Here is a 21484-nt window from a genome sequence, read left to right as displayed (position 1 = left end):
TGAAGAAACAGGATGTGTGATTGAATCTGTGTCTGATATTGCCTATCTCATATTTCAAATACTTGTTCTCATAATTATTGTCCTGTTGAAATAAAACACTGCTAGCGTTCTATTAATAACACACTGTAAAATATTCGATTGATTGACATACTGTAAAATATTCTATTGATAACACACTGTAAAATATTCTCTTGAATATAACGCTTCAAGATATTCTATTGGTTAACACACAATAATATATTCTATTGAATAACACTCTGTAACATATTCTATTGAATAACACACTGTAACATTTTCTAATGAATAACACACAATAACATATTCTATTGAATAACACTCTGTAACATATTCTATTGAATAACACACAATAATATATTCTATTGAATAACACTCTGTAACATATTCTATTGAATAACACTCTGTAACATATTCTATTAAATAACACTCTGTAACATATTCTATTGAATAACACACTATTAAGTGTTCTGTTGAATAACACACAATGTACTATTGAATAACAAAGGCCCCATGGTTGAATAAGAAGAACCTCCTTGATTGATAGGCAAATATGACCAGTGGTCAGTTAAGAGACTGGTGGAGCCACTTCTGACATGTTGTCAAGACATGGTCAAGATTGTGAGATAAGCTAGGGAGGATGGAGCACAGCAGGTGCTTGTGTTTGTTCCTCAAGCTGGACAAACAGAAGACAGTGGTCAAATATCACTACACAAAATGGCAGATAAAGATAAAGATGAAGATGAAGATGAAGTGAAATGGATTTCACAACAGCAACTGGGAATTCAAATAATCTTCTCAAACAACATCTGTATTGATGCAGGGATGTGCAATTCCTGGCATTTTACTAAGCCACCCACCAATACATCTTCGACTGAACTCTACATGTCCAGAGCTTCAGATAACCTTTTGAGCAATGGAGTTTTTACTCTAGGGTTTCTATTTTAATCTGGTTATTACATTTTTCATTGGGTAACCAATATTTTTTCACTCATCTATTCATCATTCATTTTCCCCTATTTAGTAAACATTTTAAGATGTTTTTTCATCAAAAAATGAAATAATGTTTGAGATGTATATAACTGTCCTAAATATAAAGGCTTGGCTCGGAAAGTAAATTAGCTCGTAATTGTGTTTCGGAAATTAGCTCCTTTGTAAAAGCATGCTGAAAAAGCTTCATTGGGTATTTACACGTGCTGTTTTTATATATATGAGTTTTTCATTTAATGCATCCATTTCTGTACGCAAGTTATTTGAAAGTCATCGGGATATTTAATATTTTGGGGGGTATTTTACGCAAATACACTGCTTATCTGTAGCTCTGCATGAAGAACTATTCATGATGAAAAACATGACCTACTTCACAGCACCAAACAGTCAGGAACAAAATAAACTGTTTGAAAAATTATTCATAATAAGGAAAATTAATTAAATGGCAGATAAAGATAAAGATGAAGATGAAGATGAAGTGAAATGGATTTCACCACAGCAACTGGGAATTCAAATAATCTTCTCAAACAACATCTGTATTGATGCAGGGATGTGCAATTCCTGGCATTTTACTAAGCCACCCACCAATACATCTTCGACTGAACTCTACATGTCCAGAGCTTCAGATAACCTTTTGAGCAATGGAGTTTTTACTCTAGGGTTTCTATTTTAATCTGGTTATTACATTTTTCATTGGGTAACCAATATTTTTTCACTCATCTATTCATCATTCATTTTCCCCTATTTAGTAAACATTTTAAGATGTTTTTTCATCAAAAAATGAAATAATGTTTGAGATGTATATAACTGTCCTAAATATAAAGGCTTGGCTCGGAAAGTAAATTAGCTCGTAATTGTGTTTCGGAAATTAGCTCCTTTGTAAAAGCATGCTGAAAAAGCTTCATTGGGTATTTACACGTGCTGTTTTTATATATATGAGTTTTTCATTTAATGCATCCATTTCTGTACGCAAGTTATTTGAAAGTCATCGGGATATTTAATATTTTGGGGGGTATTTTACGCAAATACACTGCTTATCTGTAGCTCTGCATGAAGAACTATTCATGATGAAAAACATGACCTACTTCACAGCACCAAACAGTCAGGAACAAAATAAACTGTTTGAAAAATTATTCATAATAAGGAAAATTAATTATGTCACTCAAATAATGACCTTATCATCATCAGTTGCATATGTTTTCAAATCTATAATTTCCAGCCATAAATAACTCATTGTTTCTAATCAACAATATTTGAACTCACTGTAACTAATAAAGCTATCTTCCACACAAATAACCATGATGAAAAGAGGTCATTCTCCTGTAGTTCAGCATCAACAAACAAATTTTCAACTTTTATGGGGTCTTACACAATAAATCTACTTTTATGAATATGAACTTGCTATCTGACACAAAATAAGGTCAACATAGAGTGCTGAGTAACAACGTCAACTTAACCCAAGTTTATATCTTCAAACAAGTGGAAGGAAGCTATGACAAAGGTCTCAAATTGTCCACTGTTCAGTGACCTTGAGCTGCACTTAAGGCACAAGGAGCTGTGATGTAATTTCATCCCCCTCCGTCAACATTATCAAAACTTGAATCAATCTCCTGGTCATTACATTACCATGCAGTGTTGGGGGTGGGGAGGGGTGGGGATGGAGAGGGGTGGGGATGGGTAGGGGTGGGGTTGGAGGTGTGGGTTGGGTTGGAGGTGGAGGTGGAGGTGGAGAGTGGGAAGTAGGGAGTGGGGGTGGGGGTGGGGGTGGGGTTGGAGGAGGGGTTGGAGGTGGGTGTGGGAGTGGGGGTGGGGGTGGGGAGTGGGGAGTGGGGTGGAGGTGGGTGTGGGGTGGAGGTGGGGAGTGGTAAGTGGGGAGTTGGGAGTGGAGGTGGGTGTGGGGTTGGGTGTGGGGGTGGGGGTGGGGGTGCACAGTTGTGCCCCTTAGATGTCCCGAAACCCTTAATGGACGTGGGATTAGCTCCTTTGTAAGTGGTAAGTGGACGTGGGTTGGAATCCTGATTCAGCCTGATTATTTTTCGTAAGTGCTCATGGGTTTCACCAAAGTAATGAACATCTAAGACTTACATCACTTTGAACAATCCTCCCCCATTAAACTGACATGCTGTGACATAACTGAGGGGCTGTTCAAGGCAGTGTTAAACCAAAATCACTTACTCAATCGTGCTATGCAGTTGATACTAAATAGTCACTATTTGTTTTAATGGTGATTAGAATGTCAGCAGAATTGATTACCGTATTCAACGTAATAAGCGCCCAGGTTGCTTCCAAAATTAGAAATAGGGGGCTCATATTAGAATAAAATTTTGGTGAAAAAAACAGATCATATATTTTGTGGTTTATGCTGACAGCCTGAAATGATACAAAAGATAGGTCTGTGCATATTATACACGACAGATATATTTATCCAGAATTTAATTGCCCATAATTAAGGGTGCATGTAACATGAGTGTGTATTATACACGAATAAATGAGTCTTGTGTACATTGATCGATTTGAAGGGGTGCTAATTGGGGTTGTTCACTAGCCAATATATGAGCAAATATCACCGTGGGCTCTTATTAGAGCGGGGTGCTTATTAAGTCTAATACGGTATATAGGATGTGGACAAATTAAGTACTGTACGAAATATTTGCATTGATTTTTAATGGTTTATAATTGTTTTTAGAATTATAACTTTTTCCACAGCATTGCATTCAGTTGCAATGGTATAACATTATTATCATCATCATCATCATCATCATCATCATCATTATTATTTGTTAAAAGGAAACAATGGTGATAACAGCATCAGTATCCCTTTTGATTCCTCGGAACAACATATAAAACATGGATGAAGAAACAGAGTAAGGAATCAATAATGGAAACAGCCTTTTTTATTCCAAATAAACAGTGAGTCACAACGACCTAATGAGAACACTTAGAATAACATATTAACATACCAAATCCATAAAATGCAAGTCATGCTTCACGGGCTTTAATTCCCTGATGAAAATAGCACCCGATTTAATGTGTCTGACATTGCATCACCGTGTTTATCTCTCCCACACATTCTAACCATTAGGCTTTCTTTTTACTTTATCTCCTCACCCACTCCAGCTTGAATCACCAGGTCGACCTGAGTACACACACAAGGGTGAAGTGACACAGACTGGAATGGCGGAATCGGAAGTAAAAAAAAAACATGTAAAAATAAGGCGAAATTGGGTTAACTAGTTTCGTAGGTTGTAAATAAGGATGTGTACAAGTGGGTTTTTTCAATATCACTTGAAATAATTAGACATCACAACAAATAATTTTGACAAATTGCTGTACAATTGCTGTAGACAGGAGTCTGGGTAAATATGGATGCTGGTGTTTGTAGAGAATCTACATCCAATGATAATTGCTGACACATAATTGCTAATTCATCAATGGCAGTGATTTGATCATAATATCAGCATGATCAACAACTATATTGTATTAGGCTGTGGAACAAAATTGGATTTTTTTCTTGATTTCTTGAAGAAATAGTTTTGGGTTGGCTTAAAGTGTTCATTTGCAATTCAGAGGGTTTTTTTCGCAACCTTCAGCCTGCGGAATTGTTTTCACACTTCGTGGTCCTCTCTGCTGGATTAATTTTAGCACAAGGCGCTGTAAAGCGGGATGTCTTAAACAGTTGAGGCTTAATTAAACATGGGACAAATGAACCAATATTTAACACATTATTACACATTGTTATTAAAAATATCATGACAATGAAAGATTTAATTGCCTTTCATGTCATAAAAGTTCACAATCACATTTCCTTAAAAATGAGGGTTGGTGACATAGCCTTGTGGTTAATGAGTTCTCTTGTCACACCAAAGGTCTGGGTTCGACTCCCCACATGGTACAATGTGTGAAGCCCATTTCTGGTTTCCCTCATCGTATTCTGGAATATTGCTAAAAGCTGCATAAAACCTTACTCACTCCCTCTTTGAAATGCATTCATAATAATAAATGTTTCCTTCCTTTCATTCGGGGCAGTCAGGTAGCTTTGTGGTTAAAGCGTTCGCTCGTCACGCCGAAGATCCAGGTTCGATTCCCGACATGGGTACAATGTGTGAAGCCCATTTCTGGTGTTCCCCCGCTGTGATATTGCTGCAATATTGCTAAATGCGGCGTAAAACCATACTCACTCACTCACTTCCTTTCATTCCTATACCAACTTGGTCAGTCAGTCATATCTGCTTCCATACGCTTCAGCTGTGTATCTAGTGAAACATTAATAACTTAACATATTCATACAGGAACAGTGCATGCAACTAAAAAGGTTGCCAGGATGCCAGCTGGACCTGCAAACTTTCAAAAGTTGCAGGCACTGACTAAACTCTTCAGGCAATCATTTAAAAAAATGAAGCTTAATGTGACAAATAAAAAGACACGTAAGTTTACCATAAGGACCCATACAACTTTGAAACTACAGTCCCGACACGAGACCTCCCTGGCACAGGCCTACTGGCAGACGTTTAGGTCCTATTTCAAACACTGTACAGGGACATTTTCAAAACTTGAACAACAGATAGGGAGGTTTAAACAGCATCACACACACACACACACACACACACACACACACACACACACACACACACACACACACACACACACACACACACACACACACACACACACACACACACACACACACACCACTCCTACACACACACACCACTCCCCCCCACTCCTACACTCTCCTACACACACACACACACACACACACACACACACACACACACACACACACACACACACACACACACACACACACACACACACACACACACACACACACACACACACACACTGAAACCTACACAACACACGTTTCCCCACATCCACCAGATATCAACAGATCTATCTTGATCATCTCTACTTATCAGCTTTTTACATTAATGTGCAACGATGTTAGGCTCATTTATTGATTAACTTATTAACAACGTGTGTGACACAATGTCTGATATAGACCTCTCATTAACAGGCTGCTCATGTGCGACACAGACCTGACGGGATAAGCCCCTTGCTGTCACCTCTGTGCTGACATATATTCTGAATGTTTAGAGTGCAAAGAGTCAGTGAACTTCTTCATAACACTTGAGTCAGGCAATCTGTTGTTGGTAGCCATGGACGTAGGTTATGGCAGGTCGTGAAGCCAGACTGATCTATGAGAGCTCTCTAAGAGTGTGAGCTTGTTACAAGTACTCTGTGCACAGTTACAAGTGTTGATAAAACTTAATAAAAATGGTGTTAAAATAATGCCTAACCATCTACCCTTTACCTGAACTTGGAAGGTACTATATTAATTTAATCCCCCACCCCTTGAAATTATGTATGTATGCATGATTTTACACATATATATGTGCATTATGCATTCAATTCACACACACAAACCTACACAGACACAGAGATCCACCCACCCACTCACACACAAACACACACACACACACACAAAATCATACAGACAGACCCCCATACACACACACAGACCCACACAGACAAAGAGATCCACCCAGCCACTCACACACAAACACACACACACACACAAAATCATACACACACACAGACCCACACAGACACAGAGATCCACCCACCCACTCACACACAAACACACACACACACAAAATCATACAGACAGACCCCCATACACACACACAGACACAGAGATCCACCCAGCCACTCACACACAAACACACACACACACACACACACACACACACACAGACCCCCATACACACACACAGACCCACACAGACACAGAGATCCACCCACCCACTCACACAAACACACACACACACACAAAATCATACAGACAGACCCCCATACACACACACAGACCCACACAGACACAGAGATCCACCCACCCACTCACACACACACACAAAATCATACAGACACACAGACCCACACAGACACAGAGATCCACCCACCCACTCACACACAAACACACACACACACACACAAAATCATACACACACACAGACCCACACAGACACAGAGATCCATCCACCCACCCACACCCACACCCACACACACACACACACACACAAAATCATACACACAGACAGAGGGTTTCTTTGAGCCTACTTTGAGTTACATCTATACCAGTTGGAGTGTAGACAATGGGGCTGAGGTGAGTCAAAATTTACTACCCAGGTACCCACCCCCCTATTACCCGACCCTACCCAGGTACCCGCTGTAGGTCTCAAGAGATCTGTACAAAATGTCCGATATGGAACTGATGGACCACAGCACTGGCCAAAATTATTGAGGTACACTATAAAAACTATCTGGTCATGCATAACTGAAGTTGACTGAAGTTGTATCTTTCTTAAAAAATATACAAGTCAGAAGGAATGCGTGAATAGTCCGAAAGAAATGCGAACATTCGTGACTGTAGACTAATTCACGGAGCTCTAGACATAATTTTTGTAATTATACAACATATCACGTGACTAACCACGGGTCCGGGTAGTCCTGTGGGTACAGGGGTCCTACTCTGCTACAACGTGACCCGAGTACCCGAGTTACCCTTCCCAGCCCTAGTAGGCCAGTTGTGCAATCACAGTTACTGTTATGTGCTGAACTGTTCTGTAATAAATCTTCCACTACCAGACAGGAATAACAGTTCATTGTATCATCACCTTTGGACCCCCATGAGACCAGACCAACGTATATGTTTCTGTGGGGATTTTCTATGGAGAAAAGGCTATTGAGGGTTTGTCAAATATTGATAGGGAGACATCTCAAGCCTTAGCAAAGAATCTGCTTTTGGCAAGGTTGTGCAGTATAGAGTTTACAGAAGCTATAGCAGTTGCCTATGTATTGGACAAGTCAAAGAGGAGCTTTTGAAATTTGCCTCACACTGTTTGCTAGGGCTGCGTATTGGCCAAAGAATTGTACTGCAATATACTGCGGAACAGGTATCTGTATTGCGATACATACGACACTGATTGTACATGCAGATCCTACTTACTACATACTAAAGAAAATATAAAGATGTCAAAGTCAGCAAAGTCAGTCAAGCCATTTCGTAGTCATGGATACAGAGGAAATACCAACATGATAGAAAAATCCCTTTAATCTTCAATCAACTTTTTATGGAAACATCATTTGTGAATGACTTTCTGTGCAGCTTTTAAGCCAAACAATACAAATGATAACAATACGATATAGTTTTGTTTTACCCAATTCAACGAAACACAGAAGAATATTGCATTATTGTTTGAAAAGCAGTATATTGCAGAATACCAGTCTTAGCTTTCAGTAACATTGTACAGAATGAAGTATACATGAGCTTATATAATGGCACTTGTTTCTGTATTGAACTGAAATTTGCCACGCAGTGTTTACGCCAGATTATTCCCTGTGTGAGTGCTAATTGCTGCAGCAGTTATATGAGACCTACCGGATGTATTGTTTCCCAGTCATTGTTATTACCAGGCACAGGTTAGTTAACTGTGATATCGTCTGGATACTACTCCACACTCACACAATGAAACGCCCTTTTTAGGAAGCTGACATCTGATTGGCTTATAAGCTGTAGTCCTTCATTTTGATTGGGCAGTCAAAGTTTGCTCAGGGTTCACCTGATGTGACCTCTTATGGAGTATTTTTCAGAATGGTATTAAATCGGGACAAAAAATATGATTCTAGTGAGATTGCATTCTTATGTTTTCTCTGTGTACTCTCCAAAGGATACTTCTGCTGCAGGAACTTTTGGGTGTAAGGTCACACTTTTTTACTTGCTTTAGGATCCGATGACTGTAGATTTTGGTGAAATGAACAAAAATAAATGAACTATTTGCCCCTTTTTTATCCAGCCGATAAACTGATAGTATATTGCACCCCAATGTTTTGTTGTAAACAGAATCCACTTTTAATAATTTTGCATCAATGTAAACAAACTCTTTTTAATTTTCTATTTATTTCCACCTACCAACAGGTTTTTTACTACAAAAATATTTGTAAAGTAAGGGAAAAAATATGTGTGACATTATATGTGCATACATACACATACAGTATATATTTATAAGTAGTGGGACGATACAACGATGCATCACAATTTTTTACTTCTCAATACAAGTTTTGCTCACAGTCGTACACTAAGTAAAAAATATTGATTCTAACCTAAAAGTTTTCATTAATAACTGTTACATCAAGTACTTATTAGTAGTGAAAAGGTAAATATTTTCATTTATTGTGCCATACATGACACTGCCAACTGTAAATCGTCAGTGTGGCAGGTATTTGGCCATCCTGTCTATGAAAAAGATGGCTTACAAACCACTGATAAGAGCACCTGCAAGTATCATGGTATGTATCCGATAAAGAGCAAGGTATCGTGATACATATCGGATCACAGCTGGTGTATCGTCCCATCACTAAAATTCATTGGTCTGAAAAAATAATTGACTGGTTTCTGCTTATAGCTTACTGTCCTTGAAAAGTTTCCTTCCACAGATAATAAATCAATACATCACAGGTTCTACAACCCAACTACTCTGGTATTATATATTGAACGTATTGATTTTGTAGTTGAGTCATAGTAAACACTCAAATAAAAAACATGGTGCGATTTAGTTTTTTTCTCCACTGCATTTGTGCACACTTCAGATAACATAACAGCCTGGACCACTTACTTTACTGGAAAAGTAAAAAAAAAAGAAATTCCTCAGACAATGCTCAGTTTACTCATCATTCGGGGGGCACGGGTGGCCCAGTCGTCTATGGCGCCACGATTCGCAGTGCAGAGTTGCGTCCCTTGGGCACGCCAGAACACTATGATTGTGGGTTCGAATCCTGGTTCGCCCCGATTATGTTTCTAGGTTTGTCAGTACCATACCCATGCTCGTGGGTTTCACCGAAGTGGTAAATGTCCGAGACCTGCATCACTTCGGGCTTTCCTCCCACATTAAGCTGACACGCCGTGATATAACTGGAATACTGTTAAAAGCGGCGTTAAACCCAACTCACTCACTAACTCACTCACTACTCATCATTCGGCTTATTTTCTAATATAACACTCAGCAGTTATTGTATCCTGTGACAAGTACACTTACACTTCAACATTACTGTAATTACATGTTCATTGTCACCTCATGATTAAAACACAGTGCAGTCTGCATTAATAAATCTCCAGTGACATCATCCTCTTGTTCTCCAGCTGGGATAAATCTCATAAAGAGATGTTATAATATCCCCTGGATTTTATTAATACAACTTCAGTTTAGACTGTAACATATTAATGTTTAATGTTTAATTTATTTTGCATTTGAACGCAATGTAAATGTTAAATCAAATGACAAATGTTTTCTTCATATTTCGGAGTATCGAACACACAACTTTCTTATCTGTAGCCTAGTGAGTGTACCACTAGTCTACAGGGGCGCTGATAAGTCACAATGCTTTAAAGAAAGTCTTTTTCAATTACTGTACGCCAGTAACAGATATTTGATGCCATTTCCTAAGGTACATGGAAAGTATGTTTGAAACATAAAAATGTTGATAAATGATGTTTAAAGTTTCATTTTTCGGTTGATATGTTAGATAAAAGACTTCCCCTTGGGTTTTTATGATGTTAAAACATTCATGATGATGGCAACATACTCCTTGACTGTGTGGCGAAACCAATTTAAAATAGGTCCCAAGCAGTGAGTGAGTGAGTATGGTTTTACGCTGCTTTTAGCAATATTCAAGAAATGTCACGTCAGAGGACACCAGAAATGGGCTTCACACATTGTACCCATGTCGGGAATCGAACCCGGGTCTTTGGCGTGACCCGAGTGAGCGAACGCTTTAACCACTAGGCTACCCGACCGCCCCAAATGGAACTATGCTGGTTGAAGAGGCGACTCAATGGTTTGGGTCTCAGACTTGGTGACTTGATTGCCTGTGATTATACCCTGATTTCATGGGCCAGACTTTATTATTTACAGGCTGCTGTTATATAGCAGATACTTTGCTGAGTCGGGCGTTAAGCAACACGCAGGCACGCAGGCACGCAGGCACGCACGCAGGCAGGCACGCACGCAGGCACGCAGGCAGGCACGCACGCAGGCACACAGGCAGGCAGGCACGCACGCACGCACGCACGCACGCACGCACGCACGCACGCACGCACACACACACACACGCACGCACTTGTCTCACCAGGTGACAGTTGACAAAGCTATAGGTACTTCAGCTTCTACAAAGAGACAGATTGAGCAATCTCTTTTCCTACTGCTAAACAAAGATCTGAGGACATCCCATTAAGGGTCACCTCAGAACGATGGCAGATTTACAAGTTATTGTTGTACAAGTTGACACTGGTGATATATAAGATGTAAGTACAGTACTTGTAAGTACTGATACTGAGAGCTTTTTGGAAAGGAAGGGGTGGATTTTGAGATCAAAAGTTTACATACAAGTTCTAGATAAATGGAAATAGTTTTGAAGTAATTTGCTTTTTGGATTCTTGTTATTTCTCCTGCAAACATATCAATAAAGAATAAGTTTTAGAGTTGAAACATGATTTCACTCCTAAATGTTTACCTATAAAACTTTATCAGGAATGTGTCATCTTCGACTGGGTTCTCCCTCCCTCCCCCTCCACTGGGTTCTTGTATGACGTGTGACCCTCCCCCTCCACTGGGTTCTTGTATGACGTGTGACCCTCCCCCTCCACTGGGTTCTTGTATGACGTGTGACCCTCCCCCTCCACTGGGTTCTTGTATGACATGTGACCCGCCCCCTCCACTGGGTGCTCCCTCCCTCCCCCTCCACTGGGTTCTTGTATGACGTGTGACCCTCCCCCTCCACTGGGTGTCCCCCCCCCCCGGTTCTTGTATGACATGTGATCCTCGCCCTACAGTAGGTGCTCCCTCCCTCCCCCTTCCTTGGGTTCTTGTATGACATGTGACCCACCCCCTCCACTGGGTGCTCCCTCCCTCCCTCCCCCTCCACTGGGTTCTTGTATGACATGTGACCCTAACCCTCCACTGGGTTCTGTGTGACGTGTGACCCTCCCCTCCACTGGGTTCTGTGTGACGTGTGACCCTCCCCTCCACTGGGGACCCATGACCCTCCCCTCCACTGGCTTCCTGTATGACAAAGACACATGTGACATTGTGTCAATCACTGTCAGCATGACTGACATGCTTTTGCAGCTGGAGCAGATTAATCATCAGCAGTGTACCACAGTGACTAGCTCAAATATGTAAATCATTTCCACAATTATTAAGAATTTTTAAATTAAACTAAACAGCTGCTGCAATGTTAGAATTCAGATTAAATTATCCCATGGTTGAAGAGTGACAAATATTAACACAAGAGATTTTGATTATGGATGAATTCATAACAATGATAAAATAAAAAGGCCACTTGTAAATAAAATGTCAAACTCCACACCAGCCTCATCATAGTCATGCTTGAAGGAGTTGTGGGATCAAGGTGAGTTCTCATTGCATTCTCAGCTCCCTGGGGAGCATACATACATTTCTAAAGGGAGGATCCATCGCCCAGGTGTGACATATAGAAAACCGTATAATAAACAATGAACAGATGGGGGATATGGTAATTGGGTTGGACTAAAATTACCGATGACATTGTCTCCCACTAAATACCCTTTTGGTTTCTGACTTGTTTAAATTCCTGGGGGGATAATTAGGACTAAGGTACTTCATGTTCATACAGTCAGATCAAGATATCTCCCCTACCCAAATCTGAATTGTTACAGGGCTATGTCCTTTAGTATTGAGTGAGTGAGTGAGTTGTGTTTAACGCCACTTTTAACAGTATTCCAGTTATATGGCGGTGTTTCAGCCCATGTGGGAGGAAAGCCCGAAGTGATGCAGGTCTGAGACGTTTATCACTTCAGTGAAACCCACAAGCACGGGTATGGTGCTGACAAACCTAGAAACATAATCGGGGCGAACTGGGATTTGAACCCACAATCATAGGCTTCTGGCATAACGAAATCAAAATCCGGTTTGAAAAATGTTGTGCAGATTTCGGTCAATTGCAAGATTTGCAAAGGATGTGCACCGCCAACTCAGGTTCAGCAGATATTTTCCAAATGTTTTCTTGTTTATAATCAAGGTGCTCACATGATTTGATGCACTTTGTGATGTAAGACCTGTTTTGTCACAATATAGATCATGATTATTTATCAGATCGTCTTGACTTGGCGCTGCCATTTTGTTTGAAGCAAATGCAAGTGATACAAGAGGCTGAATCTGATTGGCCTATAGGAGAGGCATAGAAGGGACACAACTTGTAATAACCAGTGGTGGCGCAACGATCAAGCCAAGAACTTCCAGCCTAGTTTGGCAAGGGTGGAAACGGGACTTTTATAGTCAGTTAACTCCCTTGCCTCAGGAAAATGGCTGTATTAACACTTAATGTTGGTCGGGCCTGTGAATTGTTGAGTGGGAGAGCTAACCTTAAAGATGTGACTCCTATAAAAATATCATGTCTGGCCTGGTACTGATACTCTTAATATAGAAAACCCACAGATGAGTGATGGATAGAATTTCAAAACAAGTCACTTTTCCCAATAAGCAGTTTTACACCTTTTTTCTGACATTAATGCCTTGGTTAAAGTATTTATTTTGAAACAACCCACTTCTAACAAGAGATTACATTTTGAGAGCTTGTCAATAAGGTCACTGTTGAAATATACTTTGGAGATACTGAAATTAACACCTTGATTGACAGCATTTACAAAGGTCTTTCACCTTTGAAGTGTACATCAGAAATTAACAACACCTTGGCTGAAATTAGCAACATGTTATGTACATCAATATCAAATCAACACTAGTTGGTGCAAAGAAATTGATCACTGTCCCATACATGATTGACAGGCAGCATAAGCTGGGCAATGACATCGCACGGAGCAAACAAATGTCATGGCTGTCTCTAGGAAAAAACCCACCCATTTGACTTGTTATGATTTATTTGCTTAATGTGAAGTTTGTTGAGTAAATAATCTGACAAATTTAGGCAATGTATATTTATTAGCTTCAATGGCTGCTATTTAAAGATGATAAATATGCTCTGCGTGACTCAGACATGTATAGAAATGTGTGCAAATAAAAAAAAAAGTATTGAAAAGATCTAAGTCTCATTTCCAAACTTTGTGTATGTATCAAATTTCTTCTTTTTTTATCATCATGATCATATTACTATTTAAATGTTATATTTGGGATAACACTTTCTTAGTAAAGTACAGATTCTTGTATTTTGGGGGGTTTGAATCCCGGAGTACGAGAGTACTAGAAGTACTAAGTACTAGAATCTGTACTTTACTAAGAAAGTGTTATCCCAAATAAAACATTTTTATTACATTTGATCACTTTCTAAATGGCATTGTGTGTTCATATTACTATTCCTTACGAGTTTGTTGCAATATTGAGGTATTTTATTTTTCATAAAGGTGCGTGCTCATTATCCGATCTGTCTGTCTTTTTGGCATTATCTTTGAGGTCATTAATATATATTTTTTCTCAAACTAAATCTAAATTTATCACTTGATAAAAGTGTGAATCCAACAAGTTATCAGCTGAGTAACCAGTGCAGCATCCTCATTAATCAGCAGCAGCAGCAGCAGCAGCAGCAGCAGCAGCAGCAAATGATAGATTGCAATCTCATTAAAATCAGATCTTTAACTCCAATATAAAACCTGTGTAGATCCGGGTCAGAATTGGTGTTTAGCAACCAATGCGTGTGGGAAGACGTGACTAACAGGATCACGTGGCCAGGCTCCCTGACTTGGGTGATGCATTGTATCCTGTGCTCATTATTTACAGACCATCATCATATAGCTGGAATATTGCTGTGTGCAGCACTAAACAACAAACAAACAAACAAACAAACAAAGTGACAAGAGAAATGGAGGTGGTCACGCCACTTCCCGAAAGAGGTGAGGTGAGGTGAAATGGGGTTTAACATCACGTCCAAGATTATTGCACTTATATAGCGACGTGCATGCATGTGTATGTGTGTATGTGGCTGCTTGTACTAGTCCAGACTGATGCCGATTTATAGTGCTAGCTCACTGAGATACCATGCTGCAGTTTAACATGAATACCCCACTCAGACACAGTATACTGACTTCTGAGCCGACCAGCCCTTGTTTTAGCCCCTTAATGCCGAGGGCCAGACAGGGTAACAACAAGTACTATCTTTTAACGTCTTTTGGTATGACGCGACTGGGGATCGAACCCCGGACCTTCCATTCTCCTGGCGGACGCTCTACCACTAGACCACGGAGGCGGTCACTTCCGGAATGAAGCTATGGTGAATGGGCCCAGGGTATTATCTGACCTTTTCCTGACCACTATCCACCAGTGTGACAACAATCTCAAATAGCAAGCGAACTGATGATTCAATGCGTTTCTGGGACACTGTACCAATGACTAAAGAGTACTTACCATAAGCATGTCGCTGCCATTGTAGTCTCTTACTATCGTTGAGTCCACGTCACCTTTTTGTTCTAATGTTAGTTTCTGACCGTCCAGAGAGGCTGTGGTCTGTGAACAAGCAAACAGATACATAGATAGAGAACAGCACTAGGGTTTACCTGGACCTGCTCAGAGGCTGATAACTGACCCCAAGCCTGCAGAAAATGACAGTAAAAATTTCCAAATTGAACAAAAATGTCCCAATACCTCAGAATTTATGGAAACAAAAACAGTAAAAACATCCAATTTTGAACAATATCCTAATTTGTGTCAAATTTGACTGCTATGGGCACGTAGTTTGGAATCTTAGATAAATGAGTGAGTGAGTGAGTATGGTTTTACGCCGCTTTTAGCAATATTCCAGCAATATAACGGCGGGGAACACCAGAAATGGGCTTCACACATTGTACCCATGTCGGGAATCTAGCCCGGGTCTTCAGCGTGACGAGAGAACGCTTTAACCACTAAGCTACCCGACCGCCCCCTCCTAGATAAATGGATTCTAAACACAATCTTTTCAAAAATATAATAAAACTTCTGTGTTTGTATTAGCAATATCTACGCATCTAATTGATTTTGGTTTCTGTATTTCAATATGAGTATGTCCTTTGTAAACAAAAGAAATGGTTCTCCAGAAACTTTTTACAGGATACAATTTCAAAACATGGCTATTGTATATGAACTATAAATTAGCATGAACACACACAATGCCATTTAGAAAGTGGTCAAATGTAACAAATGTCATATTTGGAATAACACTTTCTTAGTAAAGTACAGATTCTCATACTCTTTTTGGTCCGCTTTGAATAGCATTCCATGATATTACAACGTGTCAGCTTAGCGTGAAAGGAAAGCCGATGCGTCAAGTGATGCAGGTCACAGACTTTTATCACCTTGGTGCAACCCATGAGCTTGTGTATGATACTGACAAACCTAGAAACATAATGGGGGTGAACTAGGATTTGAACCCCAAATCACAGAATTCTGGCATGCCCAAGGGATGGAACTCTGCACAGGGAATTGTGACACCTAAGACGACTGGGCCACACGTGCCCCTGTTCAAAAGAAACCAAAGTTACAACTTTGTCTAAATACAAGTAACTCAGACTTTGACAATATCAAAGATCCTACCTTGCACTTCCTGCCGTCTGGTGTATTTTCGTCAAATGTTGTCCCAACGGTGAATTTCAGCTCGGAGCTCTTGAATGTGGAGGACGTTTTAATCTCCCATTTATCTCCTTCGACCTTGACCTCCTGGCTTGGCTTCAAGGCTCCAGCCATCTTTCTTGTGACAAGCCCAACACCTGCAAAGATAAAAGGACAATTAGTCAGTAAGTTGGATTAATCAAATTTCAGTTATGTCCTGGTGCGTTTCAATATTTCAGTTATACTATTAGGTTAAGTGAAATTGGGTTTAACGTCGCGTCCAAGATTATTGCACTTATATAGCGACATGCATGCACGTATGTGTGTGGCTGCTTGTACTAGTCCAGACTGATGCCGATTTATAGTGCTAGCACACTGAGATACCATGCTGCAGTTTAACATGAATACCCCACTCAGACACAGTATACTGACTCCGAGCCGACCAGTCCTTGTTTTAGCCCTTTAATGCTGAGCGCCAGGCAGGGTAACATCTTTTGGTATAACGCGGCCAGGGATCGAACCCCCTACCTTCCGCTCTCTGGGCGGACGCTCTACCACTAGACCACGGAGGCGGTCAGTTATACTATTATGTTACAGGGGGTATTATATGGGTGTTTTCATATTGGCCTGCCCTGTGAACATCCGTAAAAGGCGACTATGCTTATCGTAAGAGGCGACTAACGGGATCAGGTGGTCAGGTTCGCTGACTTGGTTGATGCATGTCATCGTATCCTAATTGCGTGGATCGATACACATAATCACTGGATTGTCTGGTCCAGACTCGGTTATTTACAGACCGCCATCATATAGGTGGAATATTGCTGAGTGCGGCGTTAAACATCAAACAAACAAATCATGTTGGCCTAGTAATAGGTCCAAGGTGACAGTCATATTGGCCTGAGGCAGTTAGCTAGTTTGATGATGACACTCTTTATTATATACCGTATTCGACGTAATAAGCGCCCAGGACGCTCTCAAAATTAGAAACAGGGAGCTCTTATTAGAATATTATTTTGGTGAAAAAAACAGAGTTGAAAGATAAATTTCGTAGTTTATGCTGACAGCCTGAAATGTTTATGTACGACAGATATATTTTTCCAGGATTTAATTGCCCATAATTAAGGGTGCATATAACACACGAGTGCGTATTATACGCGAAAAAATAAGTCTTGTGTACAATGATCAATCGGAAGGGTGCAAATTGGGATTGTTCACTAGCCAATATATTAGCAAATATGGCCGTGGGCGCTAATTACGTCGAATACGGTGCCTCAGAGTGAAAGGGTATCAGCAACCAGTGTGGCCTCTTGAAAATGTGAGTTTTTAATTCCAACTACTATTTAATTCGGGTACAAAGTCTCCGAAGAGCACATTTAATAACACTGCATGTCCTACTGGTGACACCGATCTGTGAACACTTGACTGATTCCTGCCTATTGTTGTTATTTAGCAAAAAATAACAATTACCATGATTATACACAACTCTTTCTTATATTGAAATGAGGTAGCCTAGATGTTAAAGGGTTCGCTCGTACGCCGAAGACCCGGGTTCGATTCCCGAGAAGGGTACAATGTGTGAAGCCCATTTCTGGTGTCCCCCGCCGTGATATTGCTGGAATATTGCTAAAACTGGCGTAAAACCATACTCACACACTGATTATATTGAATAGAAACCTTTTGGATAACAAAAAGGGCATTCAATGTTTAAAAACAATTATCACCCAAACCACAAACTTTGTATATTACATATTATATATTTGTATATAGGTCCGTGCCATATCTGATCAGTTTTCAGCCCACTGATGAATGTTTTTTCCTATTTGAAGAGAAATTGAGGTGATGTTGTTGTATGTTGTTTGTTGTTTAACGCCGCACTCAGCAATATTCCAGCCATATGACGGCGGTCTGTAAATAATCAAGTCTGGACCAGACAGTCCAGTGACTGACATCATGAGCATTGATCCACGCAATCGGGATCGATGACATGCTTCAAACCAAGTCAGCGAGCCTGACCACCCGACCCGTTAGTAGCCTCTTACGACAAGCATAGTCGGCTTTTACGGCAAGCATGGATTGCTGAAGACCTATTCTACCCCGGATCTTCACGGGTCCATTGAGCTGATGGAATGAATATATGGACAGAGTGTACTTAAAAGGTGCATTTTGCCATTTGTGTGTGCAGAGCCACTCATAGTCTGTCTTACAGACCCTGATACAAATATATATCAAATACAGCCCATGCAAGTCTATAATGTTTGGCAAGTCTAGATTACTGCAGTATCTGAAAATGAAGAGAATCACTGGGCTCCCTTTTCATTATATTTTTATTAAGATAACTGAACAACTGTTTTTTCTGTACGATATGTTCATTTCAGAGACTAGATGTTAGTCTAAGCCACTCAGTTTATTGAGTTTTATTTAGATTTGTGGTTCACCTTCCACAAGAGCCTCACTTGACTGGGACCCCAGGTTCAGGATCTGAGCACATCTTATTCACATTCGATGGCAAAACCATCAGGACCCGAGAAACATTCATTGCAACAAGTATCTTTTTTATCTTCCTCCCACCCTATTAAACCACACTCCTTCCTCAACTCTGCAGCTGTACCTGCAGCCATCTGGCCCATTCACTTTATCCCCCTCCCCCTCCCCAGTTCCCCACCCTCTCTCATCTCCCCTCCACAGTAAGGGAGAGGTTCAACAGTTTGATGTTCGATAAAAATCTAAATTCTTGGTTGGGGCAGTTAACATCTGACAACGTAACATCAAGCCCTGCCAGGTAAAACTACACTAACATACAGTCTATGAAATCTTATATAAGACAAAACTCTTCTCTCCTCTAAAATTAAAACAAAAATTATTCCTAAAGCTGATTTGTAGAACAGAGCTAGCTAGACTTGCTTTTGTATATTTATCTAATTATTTTTTCTCTCATAAAATAAATATATTCCACAGTCATGGTGCAAGACTAAGATAAAACCAGATAAAATACATATACCAGCAAGATTTTGTTTTGTTTGTTTGTTGTTTAAAAATTAATCATGTTTATGAGGCACTCAGCAATATACCAGCTATATGACAGCAGACTGTAAATAATTTAGTCTGAACCAGACAATCTAGTGATTGACATCATGAGCATCAATCCAACTAATTGGGATCGATGACATGCATCAACCAAGTCAGCGAGCCTGACCACCCGATCCCATTAGTCGCCTCTTACGACAAGCATAGTCACCAGCAAGATATTTGTTGGTGAGTTGGTGTTGTTCCAGAACAGTTGATAAAATTTATGCACTGGTACAAGGATTTCAGTGTTTTTCATTTTGAAAATCTTTTTGAGGATGTTAATACTTTGGCAATAAAGTTTTAGAAGGCAAAAGGGTGAGGAAAGAGGATGTCACAAAACTTTTGATCTGACATGAAACTGCTTAACTGCTCCCTCAAAAGAAGGTCTTGATGTGGTTCTCTTACACTATGTCAGCCATGTCTTCAGTGTAAACACTCCTCAGAGCAGATGCTGCAGTGTATACTGTGGAGAGAGTGGTTGTGGTTGTCTGGACAGAGGATTTGTCCTGGCGTTAAACTCATCATTATCGGAACATGTTCGTGGAGGGATATTGGGTCGTGGTTGAAATCTGAAAATTCATTTGACTATGGGTCATCCTAGTCCTGAGCCACGACTGTGAAATTTATATTTTTCTTTTTACAAAAAGCCTGGGCAAGTCTAGATCAAACTAAACCAAGTCTAGTTTCCCTGATTCCATTGAAGAGGAAAGGTTATTTTGAAAGCAACTTACAATTATTTTAAAGAAATGTTTTGAAAACAGCAGAAAAGGAAGGTTCTTTAAAATATAAATTACAATTATTTTAAAGAAATGTTTTCTAACTAAGTGTTAGTCCAGGGTCCTCCCAACAAAACAGGCAGTTATGATAATTAGTCTGATGGTATCGTTTTGATATGTTGACATTTAATGATAACGATGAAAATGAACAAAATTGGTTGTTTTGTTGTTGATGTTTGATGTGGTGAAAGACCAACCTATTTGTATTTTTGCCATTTTCTATGTACTTATTCTGAATACATATGTTGATTGATATAAGCCATAATTTGACTAGAAATGAATATAGTTAGAGCAATTAATGGTTTTGCCACTTTGAACGATGTGGTCATAATTTTAAGTATCTACAGACAAAACACATCCGGCCTCAACTTGCTGTGAGTGAGTGAGTGAGTGGGTGAGTGAGTGAGTGAGTGAGTGAGTGAGTGAGTGAGTGAGTGAGTGAGTGAGTGAGTGAGTGAGTGAGTGAGTGAGTGAGTGAGTGAGTGAGTGAGGTTTTATGACGCTCTTAGCGATATTCGAGCAATATCACGGCGGGAGACACCAGAAATGGGCTTCACACATTGTACCCATGTCGGTAATTGATTCCGGGTCTTACTTGTGGCGAGCCAATACTTCAACCACTTGACTAACCGACCGCCTAACTTGCTGAGAGAAATACACCATATACATAGTAATACAAGATACAAGAACTTATTGCGCAAACATTCCAAGGAGAAACAGTGACGCTATTCAATAAACTATATAAACAGATACATGAGAAGTCAGGATAACAACACAAAGTATCAATACAAAATATTACTTTGTGACCTTGGGTTATCTATAATAAGTACTTCAGATTCATTTCAAGTTGTAGATGATAGCTATCAGACTATGTTACTTGGTTCATTGTTTGAAAAAAGTAGACTGAATATTTCTGTGATGTTAAGGCTTTCAAAACAATCATTTTTTAAGGAAACAGAATTAGATAAGGTGTGCCTTACATCTGAATATGTACTACAAGACATCCGATAGTGT

The 21484-nt window shown here is 39.9% G+C and overlaps 1 protein-coding gene across 1 annotated transcript in view; it reads right to left on the bottom strand.

Moving 5' to 3' along the window:
* LOC124138688 (sodium/calcium exchanger regulatory protein 1-like) overlaps positions 1-21484 on the bottom strand; it is a 43371-nt gene that overhangs the window by 3128 nt on the left and 18759 nt on the right. The window contains exons 2-3 of the mRNA XM_046505461.2: positions 16614-16786; positions 15453-15551 (exon numbers count right to left, since the gene is read on the bottom strand). Of these exons, the coding sequence (XP_046361417.1) occupies positions 15453-15551; positions 16614-16786 (272 nt within the window). The remainder of the gene's footprint in view (positions 1-15452; positions 15552-16613; positions 16787-21484) is intronic.

Source organism: Haliotis rufescens, unplaced genomic scaffold (genome assembly GCF_023055435.1).
Source record: "Haliotis rufescens isolate VD_foot unplaced genomic scaffold, xgHalRufe1.0.p SCAF_15, whole genome shotgun sequence".
In the NCBI taxonomy this organism is placed as follows: Eukaryota; Metazoa; Mollusca; class Gastropoda; order Lepetellida; family Haliotidae; genus Haliotis; species Haliotis rufescens.
Note: the sequence above shows the minus strand (reverse complement) of the source record. Positions and strands in the feature narration are given on the sequence as shown.